Raw genomic sequence first — 27,233 nt, forward strand, 5'->3', positions numbered from 1 at the left:
ATCATGGCGATCCACATAGGTTGTGTGTGGATTGTATAAACTCTAACTTATATTCATATTATTTATAAATTTTAAAAATGATTATTTATTCATATATCTGTTCTATCAATAAACGCATTATAAAACAGTAAGTAGTATAAAACTCATCAAATGTCATATTTGTTACTTTCACCTTCATTTTGCGCAGTTTATAAACAATCCATTCGATGATAATTTTTTTCATTCAGATTATTATTGTCTGTTTGAAATTGAATTTTATGACTTGAATTCATTTTAATAACAATTTATTACCATTATTCAAAGTTGGGAAGGTTGTGATGATTTTCACCATGAATTAACACTGATCAGACGAAAGTATTGGAAACAATAAACTACAGTATATCTGTTCCTATAATTGATGTTTTAGGACTGTATAGCAGTGAACACCAACAGCATCACATAGAAGTATGTGCATAGTTTAAAGATATCAAATTAAGTAGTATGACTTACTAACTAGCACCTTTTACCCCTCATGGAAGAGCACGGACCAAGATTCTCCAATTTAATCTGTCCTGGGCTCTTCTTTTCAGTTGCTGCTACTTGCTATTTATTTTTTTGATGTCTGCCTCTAATTCTTGGAGCAAAATATTATTTGGTTTGTCTCGTTTCCTTTTGCATTAAGGATTTTAAGTTGGGGCATGCCTTACAATACAGTTTGATGACTTCCGTAATATGTCTTCTATCACTATTATATAGCCAACCTTTTCGAACAGTCTGATATGATCCTACGACTAAAGGAATCAGTTTAGCGCAAAATATAGTATTTCAAAGTATGATATTGTTTGAGGATTGATTTATTTTAGTTACTGGCATACTTTTTTTAAAAACCTCATCACAATAGGTCAGTAGGCAATCTTCTTGTTACTCATAATTTCTTTGTTCATGAAAAACAAAGCTGATTGAACTCAGTGCTATCAAGTTATTATCTATAGTTTACCAGCTTATGTTATGGAATTTACTTGCATGGTAAGAGAAATTCGAACTCATTCATACTGAGTTTATACTGGACCTTACATTAACTAACTGCTTCTGTTGTATTTAGTTTAATATACATAAACATTGGATGATTTGATAATCCATAAAAAGTATTAACTTTTTTGAGAGACATGCATGAAAAAAGTTGATTATTTAGGCAGTATGAAGTGCATATCTATAGTATCCTTTCATTGTTTCAGTTTTCAGTTAATTTCTTTCTGATATATATTTCATGAATTTATAGTAAAAAACCACTACAATTTACATCACGGGCTTGTCTTAGTTAGAAAGCCAATGAAAGCATTGGACAAATCATCCGGTTTAGTATAGGGATCTTCAGCAATGTGGATCCACGACACTACCGGAAATCGAATCAAAGATTTTCAGGACTTGTGGCAAGCCTTCAACTTCAATAAATTCACCGTAATATGCGACTATCTCCAGTGACCACAGTTACTCACTTAAACTCATGAAAGCATATATCCGATGCTTCCTGATTTTCAATTGTTATCTGACTAAAATCAGTCCGTGATGTCAACTGTTAAGTGAACTGCGTAGCTTAGGTCGACTCGTAAATTCAACTGTTAAAGTACTACTGTCTTCATAAATCCCCATACTAATAAAATTTAATAATCCCCACAAACCTCCACATAAAATGATAAACAATCAGACTTTTTGATGAATTTATTTTATTTTGTCTAACAACTAGATTATTTATTATAATACTTTTTAGCTTTTATAATGACAAGAATAATAAAATTGATACTTGATTATAAAAATTAAATATATAAGTATTATAGACAGAGATGGATAGTGATTAGCAGTAGTATTCAGGTCATGTGTTTCGTTCTATTCGAGACTCGTCGGCTGTATGTACTTGTATTCCAGAGTTGATGTTCACTCCTAAACATCAATTCGGATCAGCAATGGAAAAATTCAAACAACCAATGGAAAAATGAATTGAATATCTAAATAGTTTTAATATCATTTTAGACTAATGTGATTGGCTAAACTGCTGACAGTTAGTCTTCATAAAACCATCAAAGAAATCCAGATAACTGATTGACTAATAATAAAATCCTTTGTTTATTAAGTATTTTGTTGGTTGAGATCATAAATCAATCGAAGCTAGACCACTATGGAAAACCTAGAAGCACTGGACGATTGTTTTGTCCTATTGTAGGACTCTTCAGCAGTACACATTCACGATCCTGCCCCGCGAGATTAGAACCCAGGACCTATCGGTCTTGCGAGCAGACGCTTAACCTCTATTAAGTATTTGTTCAAAATTTTTAAGAAGAGGTGTTTATTGTCTTCAATAGTTCTTCTGATTATATCAGTCCGTTAAAAAGAAGCAGTCTAATTGTATGATACATTCAGAAAACTACATTACATTTATCAATCTACATCATTGAAGATTTATGATCCCACTTCATTTAAATGTCAGTAGTTAGAAGCTATTCTTACTGAATACATCTATTTGTGTATACATATATTTTATAATACGTTTTATTCAATACTCATAAAATAATGAATTCAGATTTATGTTTGAAGTATCATTCAGTTAAACTGTGAATATTTCACTGTCATTTAATTACTAATGTCTTCTTCTTCTTAAGCCTGTTACTCTCAATGGAGCATAGGCCGTCGACCAGCATTCTCCAGCACACTCTGTTCTGAAAAATCCTTACTAGTTCTATCCAATTGTTGTTCATTCTTCTCATATCTGTCTTCATTTCTCGGCGTAATGTGTTCTTTGATCTTTCTCTTCTCCTTTGGCCTTGAGGATTCCATGTGACGGCTTGTCTTGTGACACAGTTGCGTGGTTTCCTCAATGTGTATCCTATTCACTTGCAGCGCTTCTTCCTGATTTCTTCCTCCACTGGAATCTGGTTTGTTCTCTCCCACAATAGATTGTTGCTGATATTGTCTGGTCAACTGATAATATCGCAGATAACTATATGTTGAATCCTATTAAAATGAATATCTTTTATTTATACAAGTCATTATTTTAGCTTGAGATGAACTTCAAACACAAGAGTTGATCATTAATAGTATTTGGATAAGTTAAGCTTACCTATATTTTACTAAGGAAACACTAGATATTAGTCTTGGATGTGTCTATATTGTGTTTTATTCACTAAATTTTATTTAAATTTTGTGAATCATTGGATTCAAACGATTCAATTCAAATTCAGAAATTAACATTTATGAAATTTACATAAATTGTTGATAGTTTGATGGCTAGATACAATCGTCAATAATTTGGATAATTAACTTACTTACTTACTTACTTACGCCTGTTACTCCTCGTGAAGGAGCATAGGCCGCTCACCAGCATTCTCCATCCAACCCTGTCCTAGGCAATCCTTTCCAGCTCCTTCCAGTTGTCACTCATCTCTTTCATATCTGCTTCTATTTCCTGACATAATGTCTTCTTTAGCCTTCCTCTTTTCCTCTTCCCTTCAAGATTCCAAGTTAGGGCTTGCCTCGTGATGCAGTTTGATGATTTGCGTAATATATGTCCTATCGTCTTTTCCTAATTTCTTCTTCAGCTGGAAGCTGGTTTGTTAACATCCTCGAGAAAATATTCTTTCTATAACTTAATTTCAACCCAAATGTTTTTTCAGACACCATATTTAAAACTTAAAACGAAAACAAGTACATGTGTGCTCTTGACAACAGAATACCATTTGTTTTGATTTTCAAATTCAAACAAATGTTTCAATTTTTTAATTCTTAATATAAAGATAATCCATTGTTTATCAGTTTCTAAAAACGTCTCTGTACATAATATAGTCCTTCGCAAAACACACCATGTTTTCTTTAATGTTTAAGTATAATTCCTCAAAATCCTCATTCTTAAACTGTTCATTGAATAAATTTACAACTTGGCTTGTACAGATTCTCATATCATGTGTTAAACACTATTGCTGATTTAAAACAATTAGTCCCTTTGATAAATTTCGATAATGATATTAAAAGACGAAGATTATCAGAACTATGTGATATATTAGCGCAATACATTTCGAACAATCTGGTCACACATATACTTGTTAAGAGCATTTATATATAAAAATAAAAGGTCAACTAGACAGGAAACGGGGTAAGAGGAGATAAGGATAATGATAAGAGTAATAATAATAATAATGTGAACACAATTTGAAACCTAATCACTCTGGATAATAAGTCAATATTACCAGGGTAGGTTTAAGGTAAGAACAAACTGTTTTTGAACACATAAAGGGGGTTTGAATTTTCGTATGGCTAAGGCTTCAATGAACCTTAGTATACGCCCTTTTACACTTTTATACAGCACTACAAAAGCTGAATTTAGATCAATCTTGTGACCTGTTTCAATTATATGTTTAGCAATAGAGGATGATGGATGTTTATCCTCTGCTCTTATTGGGTCACTTGATTGTATTTGTTTCTGAAGCCATTTGGGTACATGTTCACTCACCCTAATGTTGAGATCACGATTACGGTCGAGTCTGTTGAAAAGACACCTTATCAAACCACGTTTGTATTGCACAGGGCAATAACTATAATAACTAAGATATTGACCTGTCCACGTTGGTTTTCTAAAAATAGATCGCTTTACTGAACCATCTTCTCGTCTACTCAGGAGTATATCTAGGAAGGGAAGCTGATCGTTTTTCTCTTCTTCACATGAGAGACTAATATGGTTTTGGAGAGTGTTGAGTTTATTTAATAAACCGTACATATCCTCTTTTTTCTCACAAACAACTAAGATATCGTCCACATATCTCTTATAAAGTGACATGTTTCCGATTAATTCATCAGTCTGATTTTCAACATGTGCCATGAACACATCTGCTAGTAATGGTCCTAGCGGACTACCCATAGCAACTCCATCAATCTGACGAAAGTATTCACCTTCAAAAGTGAACTGAACTTTGTCAGTACATAGTAATAGTAAATCTTTAAGAAGTTTTACAGGTACACGTGATTGAAAATTGTTTTCAGATATGTAATCACATAATATATTAATGGTTTTTTTTGCTGATGATAACAATCATTGAGTATTATGATAATCAGTCATGTATCTTTACATACAATTATACAATGAAATTAAATAAAGAAAATTGTTGTTATTTGAAAAGTAGCTAACAACACTGATTATATCAACGGAACAATTTAGTGTTTTAAGAATACAACACACATTCACGAAAAGACATCAACTAGAAAGTTGTTGAAAGTAGGCAGAAATATCCTGTCATATTATGATGTATATCAACGTATTACAATTAAAAATCAACAACATACTGAACTCGAAAACATCAAATTTCTCTTCTTTTATGTTCCGATTTCAATGCTTCATCTGAAAAGTAGTCAATAGTTTTGTCCATTTTGGTCAGTGGTGTCACGTATTGTCACAATTGTCTATTACACCTCAATCTACATTAGTTCTACAACTGATATCAGACAATGCTGAATACTCTCTCTTTTAATTGAACACATCTCCACAAATCGTGTATGTGAACAACTACAATGCTAACAATTCATTTCACACTCATTTCATTATCAATGAAACCAACCAAACACTAAATCATTAGAGAATAAACAGTCATCACCTAATTCAAATAAATCATTTCGAAGTAATGAATTGGAAATAGTTCATTGGAAATTACTGTCTTATTTAGCCTATTGTAAACATCCTAAACTTTCCATTTTCTATTGTATTTCATTTCATTTGAATAAATTTAATAATCATTCAAATAAGCGTTATTTATGTCACATATAAATGGGTTATAATACCAGTAGTACTGTAGTGAACAAGAACACGAGTGGGGACAATCGAATGTATTTGAACACAAATTTACAGAACGTCCTACTAAAATCTGAGAACAATACAGTAAATAGTTAATTTGCAAAATATCAGTCCATTGTCTCAGATTTCATTGTTTATGCATTTTCATACCAGTTACGTTCCGTTTCCATTCTTTTCTTGTCGATCTTCTGCTGAAATATATTCTATGCCTGACCACCGTTACATACTACTTATGTGGATATAAGTAATCCACAACACAATACTACAGGACTACAACTACTTTTTACACTTTGATTAAACTATGATAACTAAGTGCTTTATTAGTGAAAGAAAACATTATATTTTTAGCATAAACTGATATTAATCAGAAAATATTTCACAGATTGAAATGATGAGTCATTTGAAGCTAGACCACGATGGAAAATCTAGAAGCACTGGACGGCCGTCTCGTCCTAGTATGGGACACCTCAGCAGCGCGCATCCACGACCCTGCACCCCGCGAGATTCGAGTCCAGGACCTATCAGTCTGGCGCCAGGCGCTTAACCAACTAGACCACCGAGCCAGGATCCAATGGTGTTAATGTCTAACTTCAACCAATCCACGAAGTTGCGCCACCGTACACCATCGTCTTCAGTGAGGTGATATCTCACAACAGATTTGGTTGAACTCCACTGGTAGCGGTTTCTCACTAGAACTCCAGGAATATCTTTCGAAGTCAGTCACTAATGAGCAAATTATTACTAACAGAAGGGGTTTGTGGAGATTTTAGAAATTTCACAGATTGAAATCATAAGTCAATTGAAACTAGACTACCATGGAAAAATTATGTTTACATATCTTTTCATGATTTCAATCTGAAATTTCTAAAATCTCCACAAACCCCTTCTGATAAAAAGAAATTGACAAGAACTAAAATGGATTGAACAACTGTTTTGTTTTCCCATTTCATATTGTATACTTACTACAGCCCAACCTCAGTTAATGATTTTAAAAGTTCCGTAACTTATGTAAGACGTTATCATATTGTTATTGTGTTCTTCATATATTATAATTTTAGTATAAACATTTTTATAAAATCTGTAATGTTATTTAACTTTTATGAACATTTACATGTTTATAAGTGATCTAGTTATTTGATCAGTTAACAAAAAAAGGTTTCAGCGGTTTATTATGTAATCAGTAATGATAACTGATTTCACTTTGTTTAATGAATAAATCTATGACATTTTTAATGTTACTGTATTAAATAGGATTTTTAACTCATCTCCACAATACCGAATTATCATTATTTTCATAGTTAAGTTTAAATACTATTCATTAACTCATGAATACTTAATTAATGTTGACGTGATCAGGATATATAAAATTCTATCTAAACCTTATTAAAAGGTAATGATAAAGAGTTAATTTCTTAATAGATAGTTCTATGGAAATAATAAATAATGTTTTTTTTTTCAGTAGATAAACTTTCGAAAAATTCATGAGTCGATCTAAGCTAAACCTTGAAACACTAGAGGGTCATTTCGTCCTAGTATGGAACTCTTCAACCGTGATCAGTGGAGTAAAATACATGTCGTGTGGAGACAATTATACACTTCAGACAATGGATGAAGGGTTGCAAAAGATGATGGATCGGTTGAAGTTAAATATTAGCATCACTGAATGTCAGCTCAGTGGTTTAGAGGTTAAGCGTTTGTGAGCAAGACCGAATGTCTTGAGTTCAAGTTCCATGTGCGGAATCGTGGATGCGCACTGCTGAGGAGTCCCATAATGAGATGAAACGGTCGTCCAGTGATTCTAGTTTTCCCATGGTGGTCTAGCTTCGATCGACTCGTGAATTCAACTGCTGAAATACTACAATCTTAATTTACATACATTAGAGTTAATCCTGATGAATAACTGAAATCTATTCTATACTGTTTGAATTGAACATAAAGAAGATATGAATGAATTGTGTATTTTTTCTAATTTTTCAACTGTTCAGTTGAAAAAGATTATTAATGATGAATTAAACAATGGATAAAATACTATATTGGACTGTAACCATTACAGCTTTTATATAGGAACAGTTGGACTGATGAACTTACATTATGGTCAATAATATCAAAATTTCTGAATCATTCATTGTGTAAAACATGAATGAGACTTTTTTCTTGTTGCTATGCTAGTCAACTATAAATGTCAGTTAAGAGTTTATAACACTGTTTGACATTAAAATATGATTAATCAATATCGCAAACTAAATAAATTTGAGCACGTGCACCATTAAATATCAACTCAGTTGTTTAAAGGTTAAATGTTTACCATGAGATCTGAAAGTTAATTGTTAGATACAAGGTGGAGTTATGGATGGACACTATTGAATTTCATACTATGCAAAATAATTGGGCAATATTTTCTGGTTTTCAGCGGTTGTTTAATTAAGTGTTTGATGGAAAATATGAAACTACAGAATACAGGTAACTAATCTAGTAACCACAAACGACAAACTAACATATTTAAGTGCATATATATATATATATATATATATATATATATATATATATACCTGGAGACTGTTTTGTATTTCAGTTAAGTAACCCTCAGTTTAGTTCCCACTATAAGATAGTGATTATCTTTTTGCTTTTAAACAATTTCATAGAATTACTAACATATTGAAAGTCATCCATTAAGTTTTATACTGAATTTAAACACAAAAAGAAAATCTATCAATATGTAATTCTTGTTTCATATGTGTAAGTTCAATAAAGCTAGTTCAGTTCCTTCTCAAAATTTACACAAACATGTAATATAATTGAATAGTTTTATTGAATACAATTGTTGATTAGATGTTCTATTCTTTATGGATGGATCATTCTTAAAACTCTATTAAATATTATTATTATCTATTCAGTACATTTCATTTTACTACTGATTAAACAAAAATCTGTTTGGAAGTAGTATTCAGACTGATTTGTATTTCATTTTATTTGTGTTTGGGCTGTGATAATACCCGGGTGCCCAGATCGAAGCAGGTGGTTTTCTCAGAGGGCCACACCCCGATCCTTTGACCCAGAGATTTGATCCACAAGGCAGTGGAGCAAGATGAGGAGATGCAGTCCCATGGTAGCCGGTGGCCAATAACTGGTTTATACGTCATTTGTTCCGTCAGGATCATAGAGCCAATGTGCACCATTGGTTTTGAATCAGGGTTTTCCAACTCTCCAAGGTGGACCCTCCATGTCCACCGACCCGGTTAAATCGTCGGGCATTCACTTTTCGTTCTCTTAATTTTGCAAACAACAGTAATGTTGGGAGAAGGCAGTGAGTAGGACTTCCCTGGCAGTGGTTGTATGCACGTGGCTGTATGAGAGCATGTCGAGAGGGAGGGCGGGCCCTGATTGATGTTTTATGTCATCAGTAACAAAATCTTGCTCATTTGTCTGTTTGTTTGATTTTGTCAAAAAAAGTACGGTTGGCCATAATTTTTGAACTGAGTGTTGTAATTTGTTAGTAGTATTCATTTACTACACCATTTTGCTTACAGTTTATGACTGTGGAATTTGTTTTATTCAGTGAGAATCTCTTTTTTAAATTTTGTATTGCTGAATCGAATTTAGTTAATTTACAATGCACCATAGTTTATTTTACCCAGTGTTTTAAATGAATTACTGTTTTATTATTTCATCAAGGTTGAGTATATACAAATCAAGACATTTTGGTCTGCAAAAAAAGGTGAAAAATCTATTTCGTTTTTAGACTAGTTAGTAATAAAGAAATCATAGATTTTAATCAAAGATGGATAGTGGCTGGCGGTGGAATCCAGTTTGACGCGCGTTTCGTCCTATTTTGGACTCGTCAGCTGGATTTACCTGCATTCCAGAGTTGATGGTCATTCCGAGACTCCAACCCAGCACCTTTCGATTCAAACGCCATCGCGTTATCCACTTAGCTACTGAATCCTGATAGCCACTTGCTTGTGCAATGGGATGAAGTTCAAATTCACTTGGTGTTGTTTCACTTGTACCTTCCAATTGTTATTTAGGACTGCACATATGCCAACATGAGAATGATCAATTGCAGTCCTAAATAACAATGGAGAGATACAAGTAAAACAACACCAAGTGGATTTAAATGATAGATTACTTAAATAAATGACTTTTAAAAGACATTTTTATTTGTATTAGAAGGGGTTTGTGTGGAGATTGTAGTAATTTCAATAGTTGAGATCATGTGTCAGTTGAAGCTAAACTACGATAGAAAACCTGGAAGCACTGGACGGTCGTTTCGTCCTAGTATGGGACTCCTCAGCAGTGCGCATCCATGACAAATGTAGCTGTTTTACAATTAGTGACTTTTAGTGATGCTCTGCACTTATAGTTTACATTATGTACTGATGTTAGTTAGATAATTACCGAAAGGTAGCATGCACTGGATAGTTCATTTACACTAGTTTTGAACCCTGTCAATGAGAACCCACTACCTCTCAATTCATAGACCAGTGAGTTTGAAAACATTGGTTTAAATTTTCAACTTAAGTCAATACACGATGTCTAGCGACCATCTTCTGCGGCCATTGATGTGTGACTACCACAGATCTAATATGGTTGAAATTTACTAGTCACGGTTTTTCGGTTTAACTCCAAGAATACTTCATTAAATTAATCCGTTATTATCGTTGTTAAAACTCTGGTATAGTACTGAGCTTTTAGGTTCAAACTAGATTAGCTTAAAAATCATTGTCTTTTTTTGTTAGTCGAAACAAATAATACCATTTTAAGTATCTATCTCACTCAGTATAACATGTGAATATATATACCATGCTACTAACTAAGTCACCAATGATATATATCATTTATGCTGGAGGACAGAAATTATTTTATATGCTTTATTAAACATAATTAGTCTGATTTCTTTTGTACGTTAGAAGGAGAAGATTTCCGATGTAAAGAATTTCATTCAGTCATTAAAATATTATACACCATAGTTAACAGAATGATATTGTTTGATATATCTGGAATTCAATTTAGTTGACCTAGAAGGTACTTTGAATACTGATTTGTCTTATAATAAATGGTTGTAAATTAAAGTATATGGAATCCAACTAGCTATAGAAACCAGAACAAGGGTCTTGTCTTATCTAGAACTTTTAGTTAGGATGTACCTGTATCCTAGATTTAATTTTCACCTATGAACTAGAACTCGGTACCCAACAATTTACCCACTTAACTACTGAGTTCAGATCGACACTTACTAGTTCAATGTGCTAGCATTTAAAGTGAAATTTATTGGGATTAAATCCGAAAGTGAACATAAATTCTTGAGTGAAGGTTTATCCAGTTAAGAGGTCCCAAGATCGGATGAAGCCCACATCTTAGATTCCACTGTTAGCTACCTATTCTATAGAAACTTGTGTCATAAAGTTTATATCAACGTAATCCGTACAAAGTTTATACTCGCTAAAAATATCAACCACACGTTAGTCTAAACCATTACAGTTGTAAAATTAATTATAGGATTGAAATATAAGGAAATATGAGTCAATAGAAAATTCATATCACATTTATTGACTTCAAGTATTCACTTGAAATCGTTTATATGAAACGTGACATGTATAAATTTCAATTTTACACATGAGATGAATCAAACTGATGAAATTGCATTGTTAACCGAATTTCTTGGCTATTCAACCTTAAAGAGAAAAACTTTGCAGATATTCATCTCAACAGAATTAGAAGAAAGAGTGTTGAGAATAAATATTATCCATAAGTATTTCAACGGATTTTCTTTTAATTGTCTAATTATATACTGTAACGTGACTTACTCTTTGATCTCATACATATATGTATTTGTAAATGTGTTTGTCAGTCAGTTAGCTACAACGTAGGATCAGGAACGTATATGAATCAGTCCAAGTTGCCACACCTCATTATCATTACAAGATGAGCACTGAATTCATAGATTTAGTTACTTTTATGATAGTAATATATAAAAGAAGGATTGTGTGTAAGGGTATAGAACAGGAAGAAAGATTTAGTTCGTAGAAAGAAAGATATGAAGCAGTTTTAATCTCTTAGTTCAAGGGAAGATAGAGAATGTATACATCTATGGCATTGTGATCAATTCTAAGCCATATCACTCAGAGTCTCCAGCCATTGGTTACGACAGTAACGCGGACTCCAACCAAGTAGTCTGCATCTACCAACATGGATAAGACTAGAAGTTAGTGACTTCAAGCACTGATGTCACATTTTGTTTTGGCGGAGACAGAAGAGAGTAGATAAGCATACACTTTCGATTTCGAATCGGTGATTGATCAATGACACATTTCTAGTGGGAGTCCGTGATCAGTGGAGTTCGTGCGTGTCGGGTATGAGGAAGTTAACCACTGAAGACAATGAAAGATGATTGTTCAATACGATAGAGTGGTTTAAATGAGACTTGTACACCACTGAGTACTGACCAAATGTTTTACAGGTTAAGCGTCCACGTGAGAAACCAAAAATTCTGAATTTGATTATTGGTTGAGGGGTCGTGAGCGTGCACTACTGAAGATTCCCATAGTAGGACGAAATGTTAGATTTTCCGTGTTTCTTTTAAACTTGTATCGGTTTATGGTTTCAATTGAATTCAGCAATTTCCACAACATCATATTGATGACTGCTTTCCGTTATATTAAATCACTAAATCTCTACCTTCTGATGTATGCAACTTAGTTTTAGTTCATCTATACAAAACCTAAGTAATCTCCAAGGTATGGTAATAAATTTTTCTTTCTTCTCCGGTATCCTTTTTTAAAAGTAAATGTAATTTATACAATGTCCGATATTGACTACAATAAATAATTCTATTCATCATAGATGGCTTTTTTATTTTATGCATTAAGTTAACCAGTAATCAAAGTAGAAAAAAATCAATTTCATTCAACCTTGAACTGAGTATAATCCCATCACTTTATTTCCCATGACATTTAAGCAAAAATCCCTATTTCGAATAGCTTAGATATTTGTGAATGGCGCAAAAAATACACACTACTAATTGGTTAAATATATTTACTATGGGGTTCGTAAAAGTTGTTAAGTGTCATTTTTTATAAATATGGACTGATTTTAGTCAAAAAACACCATGCAAATCAGGAAGCATGGGACAGTTGTTTCGTCCTACGACTCTTTAACACTGAACATCCAAGATCCTACTGAGGATTAAACCCAAAACCTTCAGGTTTTGCGGTGAGCTTTTTACCCTTAAACTACTGCTTAGTTATGTACTGAATTTTGTGCCTAACTTTAATCAATTCTCTATATTGCTTACCCTTTATACAATCTCATTGGTGGTTAAATATCTAACATTGGACTTGATTAGAAATATTGACCATTGAATACCGAATCCATAGTTCAAATTCAATGCACTTTTCATGAAATATGAAGGTTACGTGTTCGATCTTCACTTAGGTCTTTAATATACATTGCCATACTTAGATAAAAAACAGATATTCACAAATTCTCAGTTTTCAATGGTTATCTAAATAACATTAGTTATTTATGTAAATTATGTAATTCAACAACTCCGTCTAGAGTCCCTCTGGGGGCTACTGCCAGTCCCAAGCCCGGATAAAGGAGGAGGGTTGGGCATGGGGTTAGCGACCCCATCTCGTAGAAAACTAACTCGCTAAAAAACGCTAACCAGAAAAAATTATTCAAACCTTTTAAACTTTGCCCTGGGAGTCAGAAGGTCTTCATTTAGAAAAACTATGACGTCTCATGATGAAAGCCGAATTTCTTTGGAAGTCACGAGACCGATGCCCTTTCTGACAAGTATGTAATTAAACAATCTCTACAAATCCTTTATAGTGATAATCTGTTTATGTTAGTTTATTATTTACAAATTGTAATGTATGAATGGTGTATTGGTTAGGAAATTATCAACATTACTATTAACATTCACTTGGTATTGTCTGGATTCCACTGCTAGCCACTATCCATCATAGCTTACAAATACTATTAACATTTATAAATACTATTTGCAATAATAACACTGACTTATATTCTTTTTGTTTGTTGTTGTTGAATAATTACCCATAAATTTAGCTACACTTGGAACATATAATATTTATACAAAACGTGCCAGTTTCAAAGATGATGTAATTTTACAACAATTTATCCAAGACAAATGTGAACCAACTACACCTTGTGTCATTGAAGCTGTAAGTTACTCATTCTACTTGTTTTTTTCTCGGGGGGGGGGGAAAGAAGGGATGTTTTTATTTTTTTTTCAAAAATTAAATTGATTGGTTCAAATTTTGGTAATATCCATTTTTTATAATGTACACCATAGATAGATCTTAGTCAGACTACCATTACAAGCCTGAAAGGAAAGGATAGCTTTGTTCGTATGAGAATTTTCAATATTCACCATCTTACAATCAGAAATAGAACATATAACCTTCCATCTAGCATCAATTCACTAGAACCCTGGAGATTTCCTCTTGAAGATAGTCACTTATGAACACATGATACATATCAGTATAGGGTTGTAAAGATCGTCAGTATGGTTTTCTAATTTTGACCGGTTCTTGATATCAATGAAGTTCAATAATCTACACGATCATGTACTATTATTTGAATTTAAGATAAAGATCTTAGTAAACACTTAGAAAAAAACAGTTACATTTATCAAATTCATCTTGAACTCCTGACTTCATTTCAATGATCAATTCATCGTTGGCTCCGGTAATTTAAGTTTATGTGAATAGAAGATAATATAAACAATAATATTGAAGAATGATTTATGAAAAAACAAACACATCATAAATCAGAAGGGGTTTGGTAGAGATTGTAGTAATTTCAATAGTTGAGATCATGAGTCAATTGAAACAATACCATCATGGAAAACCTAGAAACACTGGATAACCATTTCGTCCTATTGTGGGATTCATCAGCAGTCCACATCCAATATTCCATACACGGAACTCGAACCTAGGATATTCGGTTTCTCGTGTGAACGCTTATTATCTAGACCAGTGATTTGGCATCCAACAATGTTGTTGTCTAACTCCGACGAATCCACCAAATTGAGTGATACATCCACCATTATCTTCAATAAATTGCTATCTCACAACTAATTAACTGATGAGCTCTACTGAAATTACTACAATCTCCACAAATCCCCTTCTGATACTAATATATTATTAAACAAAGATGGATATTGACTAGCAGTGGAATCTATAACGCGCGTTTCGCCCTTTTTGAGACTCTTCACCTGGATGTACCTGCATCCCAGAGTTGATGTTCACCCCGAGACTTGAAAAAAAAGCTTGTGACTTAAGACAATATCGAGGCAACCCGCAAAGGATGCACATATGTCAGCATGAGACTGATCAATATCAGTCCTAAATAACGATGGGAAGATAGAAGGGGTAAAACAACATCAAGTGAATTTAATATATTATTGTAGATAAAGTTAGTATACTCATAAATTTGCCAAGATAACGATTAACTTGTGTAATATTCTCAATGTTGTTCGCTATTTGTTTTTTTTTCTATACAATAACTAACCGCGTTTTTTTAAATTATTCAATTTCATTTGTTTACTGTAGATTATTTCTGATTCTTAAGTGTACTTTAAACGTTAATCATAATAGATTTTATCTTTAGGGGTTATATTCTCAGAACAAAATATAAATTGACTTATTCCCTTTATGTTTCTTTATGAATTATTCCTATTATATATTAATGTCAGTTTTTATTTTGTTGATTTATCAAATAATATTATTATGAATATCAAGTTGTTATATACAGTGATATATTTGAATGTAAAGTTGTACTTTAGTAACATAAATAGAAAAATATATGAATGACAGTGGGGAGTTTCAATCCTATAGAAAGTATATGTGACAAAGTTTTATATGTAAGGACCTATGCTTGATCACGGAATATTGTGACAAATCACAATGCAACATATCTGGATGAAGAATGCTGATGAGCGGCCTATACTCCTTTATGAGGAGTAATAGGCGTTAAGTTAAACTGATTTTATAGTGATTTAGTATATACAGCATGTGACTAAGAGTGAAATCTACAGCTCAGGTTTCGTACTATTTATAGGTTTGTTAATCAGGTGTACGTGCACCTCAGAATTGATATTTACTCCAGAATACAAACATCATATTCAATGCATTATCTATTCAACTACTAAGTCCAAATAACCATACATATGTGCATTAGGTATGAATTTTTAACTTAATTTGTAATGATTCGGCAATGACTTAATTAAATTTTGCTTGGGAATAAAAAAAAATTTATATTTAGCCACAAATCAAACAACTTGATAGAATCTATGATATATAATTCATCAGTTTCAATAAACTTTTTTTAATGAAGCTGAATGAGTAAAGTTTAGATGTTTACAAATACCTCATAAAAGTTAATAATAAGCTGGGATCTAATCAAAATACATTTAACCTATAAGAGTATTTGCTGAATTCAATGTCAATTTTTAAAAAAAATTGACATATCACTACTGTTCCTTCCTTATCTTATCGATCAGTCTTACAAATTGAGATTAATATAGGCGTATTGTTAAAAAAATTTAAGAACTGGATGCCTAATACTTAGTAATCCCATGGTAGAATGAAACGGCTATCCAGTGCTTCCAGATTTTCTATGGCGGTTCAGCTTCAATCGACTCATGAACTCAACATTTAAATTACTATAATTTCCACAAAAACGTCTTCTGATAACAATCGACATATGTTTACATTGACAGTCTCCGAGAAGTATTTTCTCACTATAGTGAGAAGCACTGACCAGTGGAGTTCAACCGTGTCGGTTGTGAGATAGTAACTTATTGAAGACAATGGTGGATGTATCACTCAATTTGGTGGATTCGTCGGAGTTAGACAACAACATTGTTGGACGCCAAATCACTGGTCTAGATAATAAGCGTTCACACGAGAAACCGAATATCCTAGGTTCGAGTTCCGTGTATGGAATATTGGATGTGGACTGCTGATGAATCCCACAATAGGACGAAATGGTTATCCAGTGTTTCTAGGTTTTCCATGATGGTATTGTTTCAATTGACTCATGATCTCAACTATTGAAATTACTACAATCTCTACCAAACCCCTTCTGATTTATGATGTGTTTGTTTTTTCATAAATCATTCTTCAATATTATTGTTTATATTATCTTCTATTCACATAAACTTAAATTACCGGAGCCAACGATGAATTGATCATTGAAATGAAGTCAGGAGTTCAAGATGAATTTGATAAATGTAACTGTTTTTTTCTAAGTGTTTACTAAGATCTTTATCTTAAATTCAAATAGTAGTCAACATTACTAAGAAAAACTGGGAAACATTAAGATTCAATATTGATTTGAGTACTTAATAAATTAAGATAAATAGTTGATATGAAATGAATATTATCTAAATGTGTATAATGAATCAATCATTTAGTAGTGGACTGCGTAATGTTTAGTAAATTCTCTAGTATTGATCAAATTCTACAGGTCAAGAATTAGTGTAGTGGCTATTGGTTTTGCTGAGTCTACTGATTCTAATCACAGAACATCTAAAGATTGTACACTCGAAATTGAGCCACTTAAACTAGAGGCCAGTACATAGCCACTTAATCGATGGAATTTAATCAATACTAAAGGATTGGAAAAGTATAACATTAGGGATTACTCACTTATTTGTTCACTGTAAATATCCCAATACCGTACGAGATGAATCGTGAACAAATAAGTTAGAACTGACGTCTAAAACTTCAAAGCAAGTTATTATTATTATTATTATTATTAATAGAAGCTTTATTCAACATTATATTTTTGGTACAACATAGAATTCTCAGCATAAAGTATTTCAACAAGTTTCCTTTTCTTATACCTTGATCGATTGTGACGATAAATTTTGAATGATGACCAGTTAGATGTTAGAAGTTCGGTAATCCACATTTGATTACTGTTCATTCGTTTCAATGCATATTGCCAGCCACCATGATGTCGCTGATTGTACCTTTTTGTATCCCGTATAGCGAAAGCTTGTAAACTTTTCATAAACGCGCCTGAATAGGTTGCGCGCACAATAGACATAGTGATGTGCTAAAACAAACGACAAAACAGATAACTTGATGAAATATCTAGATCGGAGGAACAGGTAGCCCAGATATTCAAGCAGGCCGCCGCATATGGGATCGAATCACACAAGAAGCATCAGTTACTGAAGTATGGAAGGTATGCTTTTCTGATTCATAATAAATAGCACGAAAAATTGATTAGTTAAGTTTACCTATCAGTTACCTCCAACCATCTAACTAATCGGTCACTGAATAATGTCTTAATTGTACCTTTTCAAATTAGTGAGATATCATATTTATTTCATTTAATCTGTCCTATGGTCTTTACAAAATAATTAACCTTTATTGTAAAACAATTACCACAGCAATAAAATTTACTTTGACTGTTACTACTACCACTATTAATAACAATAATAATAATAATACTATTACTACTAGTATTACAACCCATTTATATGTGACATAAATAACGCTTATTTGAATGATTATTAAATTTATTCAAATGAAATGAAATACAATAGAAAATGGAAAGTTTAGGATGTTTACAATAGGCTAAATAAGACAGTAATTTCCAATGAACTATTTCCAATTCATTACTTCGAAATGATTTATTTGAATTAGGTGATGACTGTTTATTCTCTAATGATTTAGTGTTTGGTTGGTTTCATTGATAATGAAATGAGTGTGAAATGAATTGTTAGCATTGTAGTTGTTCACATACACGATTTGTGGAGATGTGTTCAATTAAAAGAGAGAGTATTCAGCATTGTCTGATATCAGTTGTAGAACTAATGTAGATTGAGGTGTAATAGACAATTGTGACAATACGTGACACCACTGACCAAAATGGACAAAACTATTGACTACTTTTCAGATGAAGCATTGAAATCGGAACATAAAAGAAGAGAAATTTGATGTTTTCGAGTTCAGTATGTTGTTGATTTTTAATTGTAATACGTTGATATACATCATAATATGACAGGATATTTCTGCCTACTTTCTACCGCTTTCAACAACTTTTCTCTTTACATTATTCCATTAGTGTTTTTGTATTCACTGATTTTCACCAGTAAAACAATCACAATTAATTTAAATGCCACCAAATATTAAATCAGGTTAATCTATTAGTAATTAATTATGATATTTGTATAATTGTAAAATAATCATCTGACAGATATATAGAATGCGGAACATTTAAATTTTGTATACATTTATCAGCGATATGTATATATGAATAGATAGTTAAATAGATAGATAGATAGATAGATAGATAGATAGATAGATAGATAGATCGATTGATCGGTCATTGAAGCATCATAATTGAATTCGAAAACTATTCAATTAATTGTTGAAGGATCCAGGTCAAATATATCTCTATTTATCCTCTTATTCTCTTTGTTTTAATTTTCATAACGAAGTGATTTTTTTCGTATCATCTTATTTTTGTGAATGTGTTATATTTCCAAACACTAAAGTGTTAGGTTCACATTATATTGATTTAATCAGTAGTGTGAGGTATTTTTGAGATGTGAATGATTTTATGGAATAAGTTTAGTGTATATTAGTATATAGAAATACCTTACTATATCCTTATATGCAATCTTTCTTTTATATATTACCACCTCTTAATTAACTACTTTTATGAATCCGGTATTCATCTTGTTTTGTTAATGAGGTATGGCAACTTGGACCGATGTATATATGTGCCTGGCTCGATGTTGTAGCTGGATAACTAACTGACTGATTATCACATCGGCAAATGATTATTGCTTTTATGTTTACTGTCTTATTGATTGAGTATCAATCCGTATAATTTAAACTGTAACTTTGATATATATATGGGTCGTCTGAAGTATGCGTTTTGGAAGATTTCAATAAAACGTAAATTAAACATGATATGCTCTGAGGACAACAGTATTTGTACATAATTTCTTTTTAAAAAAAGAAAGGATAGACAATGAATTATCCTGATATTATAAATGTAAAAGTGTAACATTCTTTATCATTTGATTTGTAGAACATTCAATACTGAAATAGATGTTTTCTTTCATGACCAGAACATTCCTTCGTTTTTGAAAACCAGGGCACGTTGAACTCTTGTTTTTTTGTTCAGGTATAGTGCTCACTAAAAATCAAACCTCAGATCTTTAGGTCTCAGGTATAGTGTATAACCTTCATATTAATAAGGTGGAAATAATTTGTTTACACTTCTAACTTAAATTAATTCGTGTTATTGGTCAACCATCTTCGTGTTTGTTGATAGGTAATTACCTCAGACCTGATATTGGTGGACTCCCTTAGTCACTAGAACTCGGAAGATTGCCTTTAGAAATTAGTTACCAGTGAGCGAATGACTATTACTTTTCAATATTTCTCAATTTACAATGGTTGCATAGCTGAAAACAATCTATTACACATGATGAAGCATGTAGATCACGCGCTTCATCCATTATGAAAACATGAAACACATACTTGTCAATTATATCGCTAACTGCATAAACCATGCATCATTATCGATAACATACATTTATACACCGAGTTACAGAACACTGTATAGTTATAGTGAGCAGTAAATCACCTCTGTGGGTATGTTGCTGACATAAATCGATCATTGAGTACTAACAACTTTTGTCATGATTGATAATAATATTTTTTTAGTCAACTTGCCAATTTAGTCACTGGTTTGACTGATACAACATAGTGACGCTAATCGTTATGACGTGGTAAATTCACGAATCAAAATTTTAATTATAACATTTCTATACCGCATCTGCTATTCCGACTATAGTCTAGCTTCCTTATTCTCGAGCGATTATATAATATATCTTCCATAAACGGCCATAAGATGACATATGCCTCTCCTCTATCGGTCTCCCATCTGTAAGCTTTACTCTATTCTCAGTCTTGAGGTCGAAAAGTAGTCCACAGACGAGCTTCTACCATTACTATATTCCAGTCATTCAGTTCATCATCTCATTCAAACAGCCAGCTTATTTAAATGAATTATCAGACAGCACAGTATGCTGAATAAAAGATTATACTTTAAAGACACTATCATGCAATAAGTGGGAGAGCGAAACAAACAGTCTAGAATTTACTAGCAATAATTATAGAGTGACAAAACACATCAAAATAGCTAATACGGCAACCAGGATTCCTCATTAAAAAGAATAACGAAATACAATTATATAGTTAACTGCTACTTACACAATAAAATTACTAATAACCCTAATCATATAAATATAAGCAGAGTTGGACAGTGACGAGCAAGGAAATCCAGGGTGCGCGTTTCGTCCTACCTGGGACTCGTCAGGTGTACATATCTTCAGCCCAATTTTTAAGTGGTCACTAAGGGATTATTGAGGCGATTTGCTTAGATTGCATATATGCCAAAAAAGACTAATGAATTGCAGTCCATAACGTCAACGAGATTAGAAAACCAATAAAAATCAATTGATGCGAAGAAAAACTCCAAAAATTCCAACGTTTCTACTACTTGTTCCATTCTAATAAATTTATTTGGTGTTTCGTAGGTAGAAACCGTTTATAGAAATCATCTTAACTAGGGAAATTACTAGTCAACACTTGTAAAAAGTAATTATCCGTAATCTTAGTTTTCTTGATAGGATTTAAATCATTATTATAATCACAGACAATGACATTAATATGACAATCATATTTCACTGTTTCGCATTATCATCATATACTGGTTATTTGAAAGGGAGTTAATTTCTTATTGATTTAAATTTATTCTACTAATACAACGTTGAATGACCTTACCAAAAATCTTGGTAAAACTATGAATTGTCTAGAGGTTAAGCGTTAGCATAAGAGACCGGAGATCTTGGGTTCGAGTTCCGCATATGGGATCGTCGATGCGTGCTGATGAGGAGTTTCATACTGGGACGAAACGGCCGTTCCAAGTTTTCAGTGGTGGTCTAGCTTCAAGTGACTCGTGAATTCAACTATTAAAAAAGACAACTGATGGCAAATAATAGATAAAAGGTCAATTCAATAAAATAATAGAATAGGAAAGTTACAATTCGCTTTTTTATAATCTATCATTAAACTCAAATGATATTGTTTGTTCAAATCTTCCCATTGATGTTTAAGACTGCAAATGATCAGTCTCTTATTGGCATATGTGCATACTGTGCGTATTGCCTCGATATTGCCTTAGTTCACAAGAATTATAGGCAAAGATGGATAGTGGCTAGCAGTAGAATTCAGGATGCGCATTTCGTCCAATTCGGGACTCGTCAGCTGGCTGTACCTTCATCTCAGAGTTGATGTTCACTCTGGAACTCAAAATCAGTACTGTCCACTCCAAATGCCATTGCGTTATCCAATTAGTTACTGAGTCCTGACGTTTGAAGCGAATGGTACTGAGTTCGAGTCGCAGAGTGAACATCAACTCTGAGATATAAGTACATCCAGCTGACGAGTCCCAAATAGGACGAAATGCGCGTCCTGAATTCCATTGCTAGCCACTATCCATCTGCTCATATAACATTAAACTGTTTAGTTATTTTAAATGAATATTTGTACTTATGCATTTATCAGTGTATATTTATTGAAATCACTAATGTAGTATTACAAATGATCAGTGAATACTGATTAAATGATTTCAATATATACAGAATAATGTAACACGAATGATATAATTGATATTCATTGAATAGATTATTATTGAAACATAAGAGTAAGGCGTGATTGACCTTGACATAGTTTTTCTTACTGCTTAAAAAGATAAATAACGTATTACATTGATTGAGACTATTTCTTTTGGGTACTACACAATCGTTTATAATGACTGACAAACATTTTCATATTATTTGCATCTGCTATTTACTGTGAAATAGTTATCTATTGCATTACAAGCATCAGTCATCTTATAGTCTAAATTGTATAATATTTAGTGTTTGTATGTAGATTGCACTTTTTTTATTTCATTAAATGTTGTCTTTGTATAAATATACAATGACCTTATCATGATGCGCTTAAGTAACTGTTAACCTATACATGTTCACACACACTATAAATCCGTGTACATATAATTGTAGATCTTTTCTATTCTAACTGATATAAATCCATTTGTTTATGTACTTAGTGATGTATTATTTTTTTCATAAACATTTATCAGAAACAATAAAGAATAGAAGGAAACACCCGAATATCAAGATAAATGTATATAACATACACTATTAGTTATCTTGAGTTATTTAACTAAATATCTGAAACAAATCTAAGAATTCTATTGCCAATTGATTTTACATAACATTTAATTACATCTCACTGATTGATTTTTATTTTCAAAAAAATCAGTTAGAAACAAGTGATTATAGATGAGATGTTTCATCCTAGTAACCACTTCTCAGTATAATATATCAAATAATCTACCAGGAACTTTATTATGATCAGAGAAATTGTATATCAATTTATAGAAAATTCCCATTTATACATTAAAAATTAAAAATACGAAGTTCAGCGAAAGGATCTCTTTACAATGAATTTATTTCACAGGTTGAAATCATGAGTCAATTGAAGGTAGACCACCATGGAAAACCTGGAAGCACTGAACGGCCGTTTCGTCCTAGTATGGGACTCAGCAGTGCGCATCCACGATCATGCAAAATCAGTAAGTCCTGGGTTCGAATCCCGCGGGGTGCGGGATCGTGGATGCGCACTGCTGAGGAGTCCCATGCTAGGACGAAACGGCCGTTCAGTGCTTCCAGGTTTTCCATGGTGGTCTAGCTTCAATTGAATCATGATTTCAACTTGTGAAATTTCTAAAAATCTCCACAACACCCATTCTGATAATGAATTTATTATCAAGCTGTATAGTTGTTTATATATATGAAATTTTGTTGTTGTTAAAGTACTAATTCCGTGAGTCAATGTGAACACGATTAACCGAGATGACGTAATAGAAAGATCACAATACTAGACTACTACATTTATAAATAAAAATGTTCATTATATCACCTTATTTATTCATACACCTCTATGACCTTTAATTATCGCAACCAAAATGTCTTAATCATTTTAATCATCTTATTACATTCACTAAATTTATTGTTATTATCTGCATTACGTAGTCTAGTATTGTGAGAATATAAGACATAAGTAAAGGGGGAATGAAGTGATAATAATAATAATTAAGGCCAATGTAACGATAACGATAAGACGTACTTCTTTTGTACACATAGTTCTGGTGTAAGCTCATGGATGGTAAGAGCTTCGGCTACTTTTAGGAGTTAGATACGAAGAAATCTAGGTAGATTTGAACGAATCATATATACAACCTTAAAATCAAACTTTGGAACTGTAGAATAATTACAGTCGATTAGATGTTCAAGTATAGAACTCCTAATCGCTTACCGCTCATCCTTGGAAGACATAGTTTATGGATTACCTGAAAAAACTGACGACGTTAATTATAATTTAACTCTTTCGTTTATGGTAATTACAAAATCTTTGGTTGAGAAAAAGTTTGCTTAATTTACTTACAATTAGTCGAAACACTACTTGGAAATGTTTTGAATGCATTCTAGAATCAAATACATTTATGCTGTCTTCTAATATGATTAGTCAGTTTAGCATATTTTCCAAACCTTTAAAAACAATTGTTGGGCATATAAATACTTTATGCTTCTTGTGTTTAAATCAATTCCTCGGATTAAATAATCGTTGATCTAATGGGAATATTTGTACTGGAGTAGCTGGATTTTGTCAGTGTTACGTTCTTTCTGACTTAGATAGTTTAGTCAAAACGTTTTCCATTGTCACTTTAAAAAACATTTTTAATATAAACTTAAAAAAGAAGTGGGTTATTAGAACCACGGAGTTATAAACAGGATCCCCCAAATGAGGCAGTAAGCAGTAATTTTCAAGGACATATTATAACAAAACTAAATACCGATGTTTACTAAATTTCAGACAAGGAGCTTTGTTCACCAAGCTACAGTTTACTTAATTACTTACGCCTGTTACTCCCAATGGAGCAAAGGCCTCCAACCACCATTCTCCAACCCACTATGTCCTGAAAAATCCTTACTAGTTCTATCCAATTGTTGTTCATTCTTCTTATGTCTTTCTACACTTCTTGATGTAATGCATTCTTCGTTCTTCCTCTTCTTCTTTATCCTTGAGGATTCGAAGTAAGAGCTTGCCTTGTGACACAGTTGAGTGCTTTCCTCAATATGTGTCCTATCTACCTCCAGTGCTTCTTCCTGATTTGTTCCTCCACTGGTATATGGTTTGTTCTTTCCCATAATAGGTTGTTGCTGATAGTGTCTGGTCAACGGATCCGAAGTATTTTGCGTAGAAAACTGTTAATAAACACTTGTATCTTCTGGATGATGGCTTTCGTAGTTCTCCGAATTTCCTCCACAAACAGTAGAACTGTCTTGACATTTGTATTGAAAGTTCTGACTTTGGTGTTGGTTGACAGTTGTTTTGAGTTCCATATGTTCTTTAGTTATAAATATGCTGCTCTTGCTTTACCGATCCGCGCCTTCATCAATGTAAAAGTTTTTACATCTTCCAAACTACAGTACAGGATAAAACGATCATTGACCTGTTTGGCTAAATAAATTTTTGACATTTTTGTTTATGCCAGTTTGTAATGAAAACTCTAAATCTAATTCCTAACCCTAACCATCAACTGTAAATCCTAATCCTAATTCATCACACTGCTTTATAACCCTTATTAAAGATCGTTCATAAATTATAATCTCACCAAATGTTTTATGCATTGTAGATTATAGTACGATAGAGGAGTGTTACAAAATTATCAAATATAGTCAACTTTATTTAAGTATCGAGTGTAAAAGTCTAGAAACATGAAGTGGTATAACATCATTTAATTAAAGGTGTAGTATGGAGTAATAATCCACACTTATAATTGGTAAAATTAGAAAGAATGCTTTGATCTTGGAAGAATAAGCAATAGAGCATAACTGTTTTAAACATAGAGATCAGATACAAAATAGTGAATTCCCATAGCTTCATCTGTGAACAAATTCCTAATGCAAACCTTCTTTTTGAGTCAGTTTTCCAAACTAAAAACAGAAATCCTCGTATTTACAAATGATCGGAATTGACTATGTGTTCAAAGATTAAGCAGTTGATTGAATTCGATTCCTCTTTAGGTTAATGTTTGAATATTCGTTTACCATGTGAATAGTTTGTACGGCCAATATAACATGGTCTATGAAATAAAATTTAAAAAAAAAACTGATGATTGGACAATAAAGTGACCCAAAGCAGAAGTTTATCGTAAACACTTACCCAGAAAAGCTTATTACTAAACAGAACTCCTCTGATTAAGAAATTTATCTCAAAGATGTACATAGTCTCAGAAACTATATTCCTTTTTCAATTGTGGCAGTACTTTCAACATAGTATTTCCGTTACAAGTTATTATAAATAATAATAATATCGTCACAAAAAAGGTTTTCATTATTTCCATTACTTTTCCTCTCAAATGATAAACATATAGATAGATGAATTCCCCATATTTAACTAGTCCAAATTATGTTCCTTCCTGTTTTTATTGTTTCAATTTTATGTTTATTACAATTTGATCGTTGTATTTTCTGTAATGATATAAACATGTAAACTGATTTCCAAACAAACAACCAAAAAAACGAAACGAAGAAATCAGATGGGAATTGTGGAAACAGAATATCATGTTGTACAATATATATAGATGGTAAGACTATAGTTTATGGACGAGCTTTGAGCGACGCTAGACTGACCTTGAGAGTTTCCACCTAATAATTAGGACTAAATGACGGTTATAAATTAATGTGATGAATTTGAATTATGATTTACAGTTGATGGTTAAGGTTAGGCATTACATTTAGGGTTTTTATTACGAACTTCATTTAGCCAAATGGTTGAGTAAATTTCGCGCCAAAGTCCGACACCTGTTATCTTATATCTGATTGGTTCGTCCATAAATTATAGTCTCACCAACAACCTAATGTATATTTTGTGTTTCGTAACAAGATATTAAATGAAAATCATGTTTCTTTGATTATGTAATAAAGATTCTGATCACGTTTATGTAATAAATAGTTATGGGTTTAAACACTATCGTAATTAAAAAGTTTCGGTTAGTATAATCGGTTCGAACCCAGGACCCATCAGTCTCACGCCAGGCGCCTAACCAACTAGACCACTGTGCCAGCATCCAATGGTGTTAATGTCTAACTTCAACCAATCCACGAAGTTGCGCCACCGTACACCACTGTCTTCAGTGAGCTGATATTTCACAACAGACCTGGTTGAACTCCATTAGTAACGGCTTCCCACTAGAAAATGGATTATGAGATTATAAAGCCGTTTCAAATATA

At 32.5% G+C, this 27,233-nt stretch overlaps 1 protein-coding gene across 1 annotated transcript in view; it reads left to right on the forward strand.

Moving 5' to 3' along the window:
* MS3_00008439 (uncharacterized protein) overlaps positions 1–27,233 on the forward strand; it is a gene marked incomplete at both ends in the record, with an annotated part of 62,724 nt that overhangs the window by 9,357 nt on the left and 26,134 nt on the right. Inside the window, one exon of the mRNA XM_012937058.3 lies at positions 13,877–13,992. Coding sequence (XP_012792512.1) covers positions 13,877–13,992 — 116 coding nt within the window. The remainder of the gene's footprint in view (positions 1–13,876; positions 13,993–27,233) is intronic.

The sequence above is a fragment of the Schistosoma haematobium genome, chromosome 6 (genome assembly GCF_000699445.3).
Source record: "Schistosoma haematobium chromosome 6, whole genome shotgun sequence".
NCBI classification, from domain to species: Eukaryota; Metazoa; Platyhelminthes; class Trematoda; order Strigeidida; family Schistosomatidae; genus Schistosoma; species Schistosoma haematobium.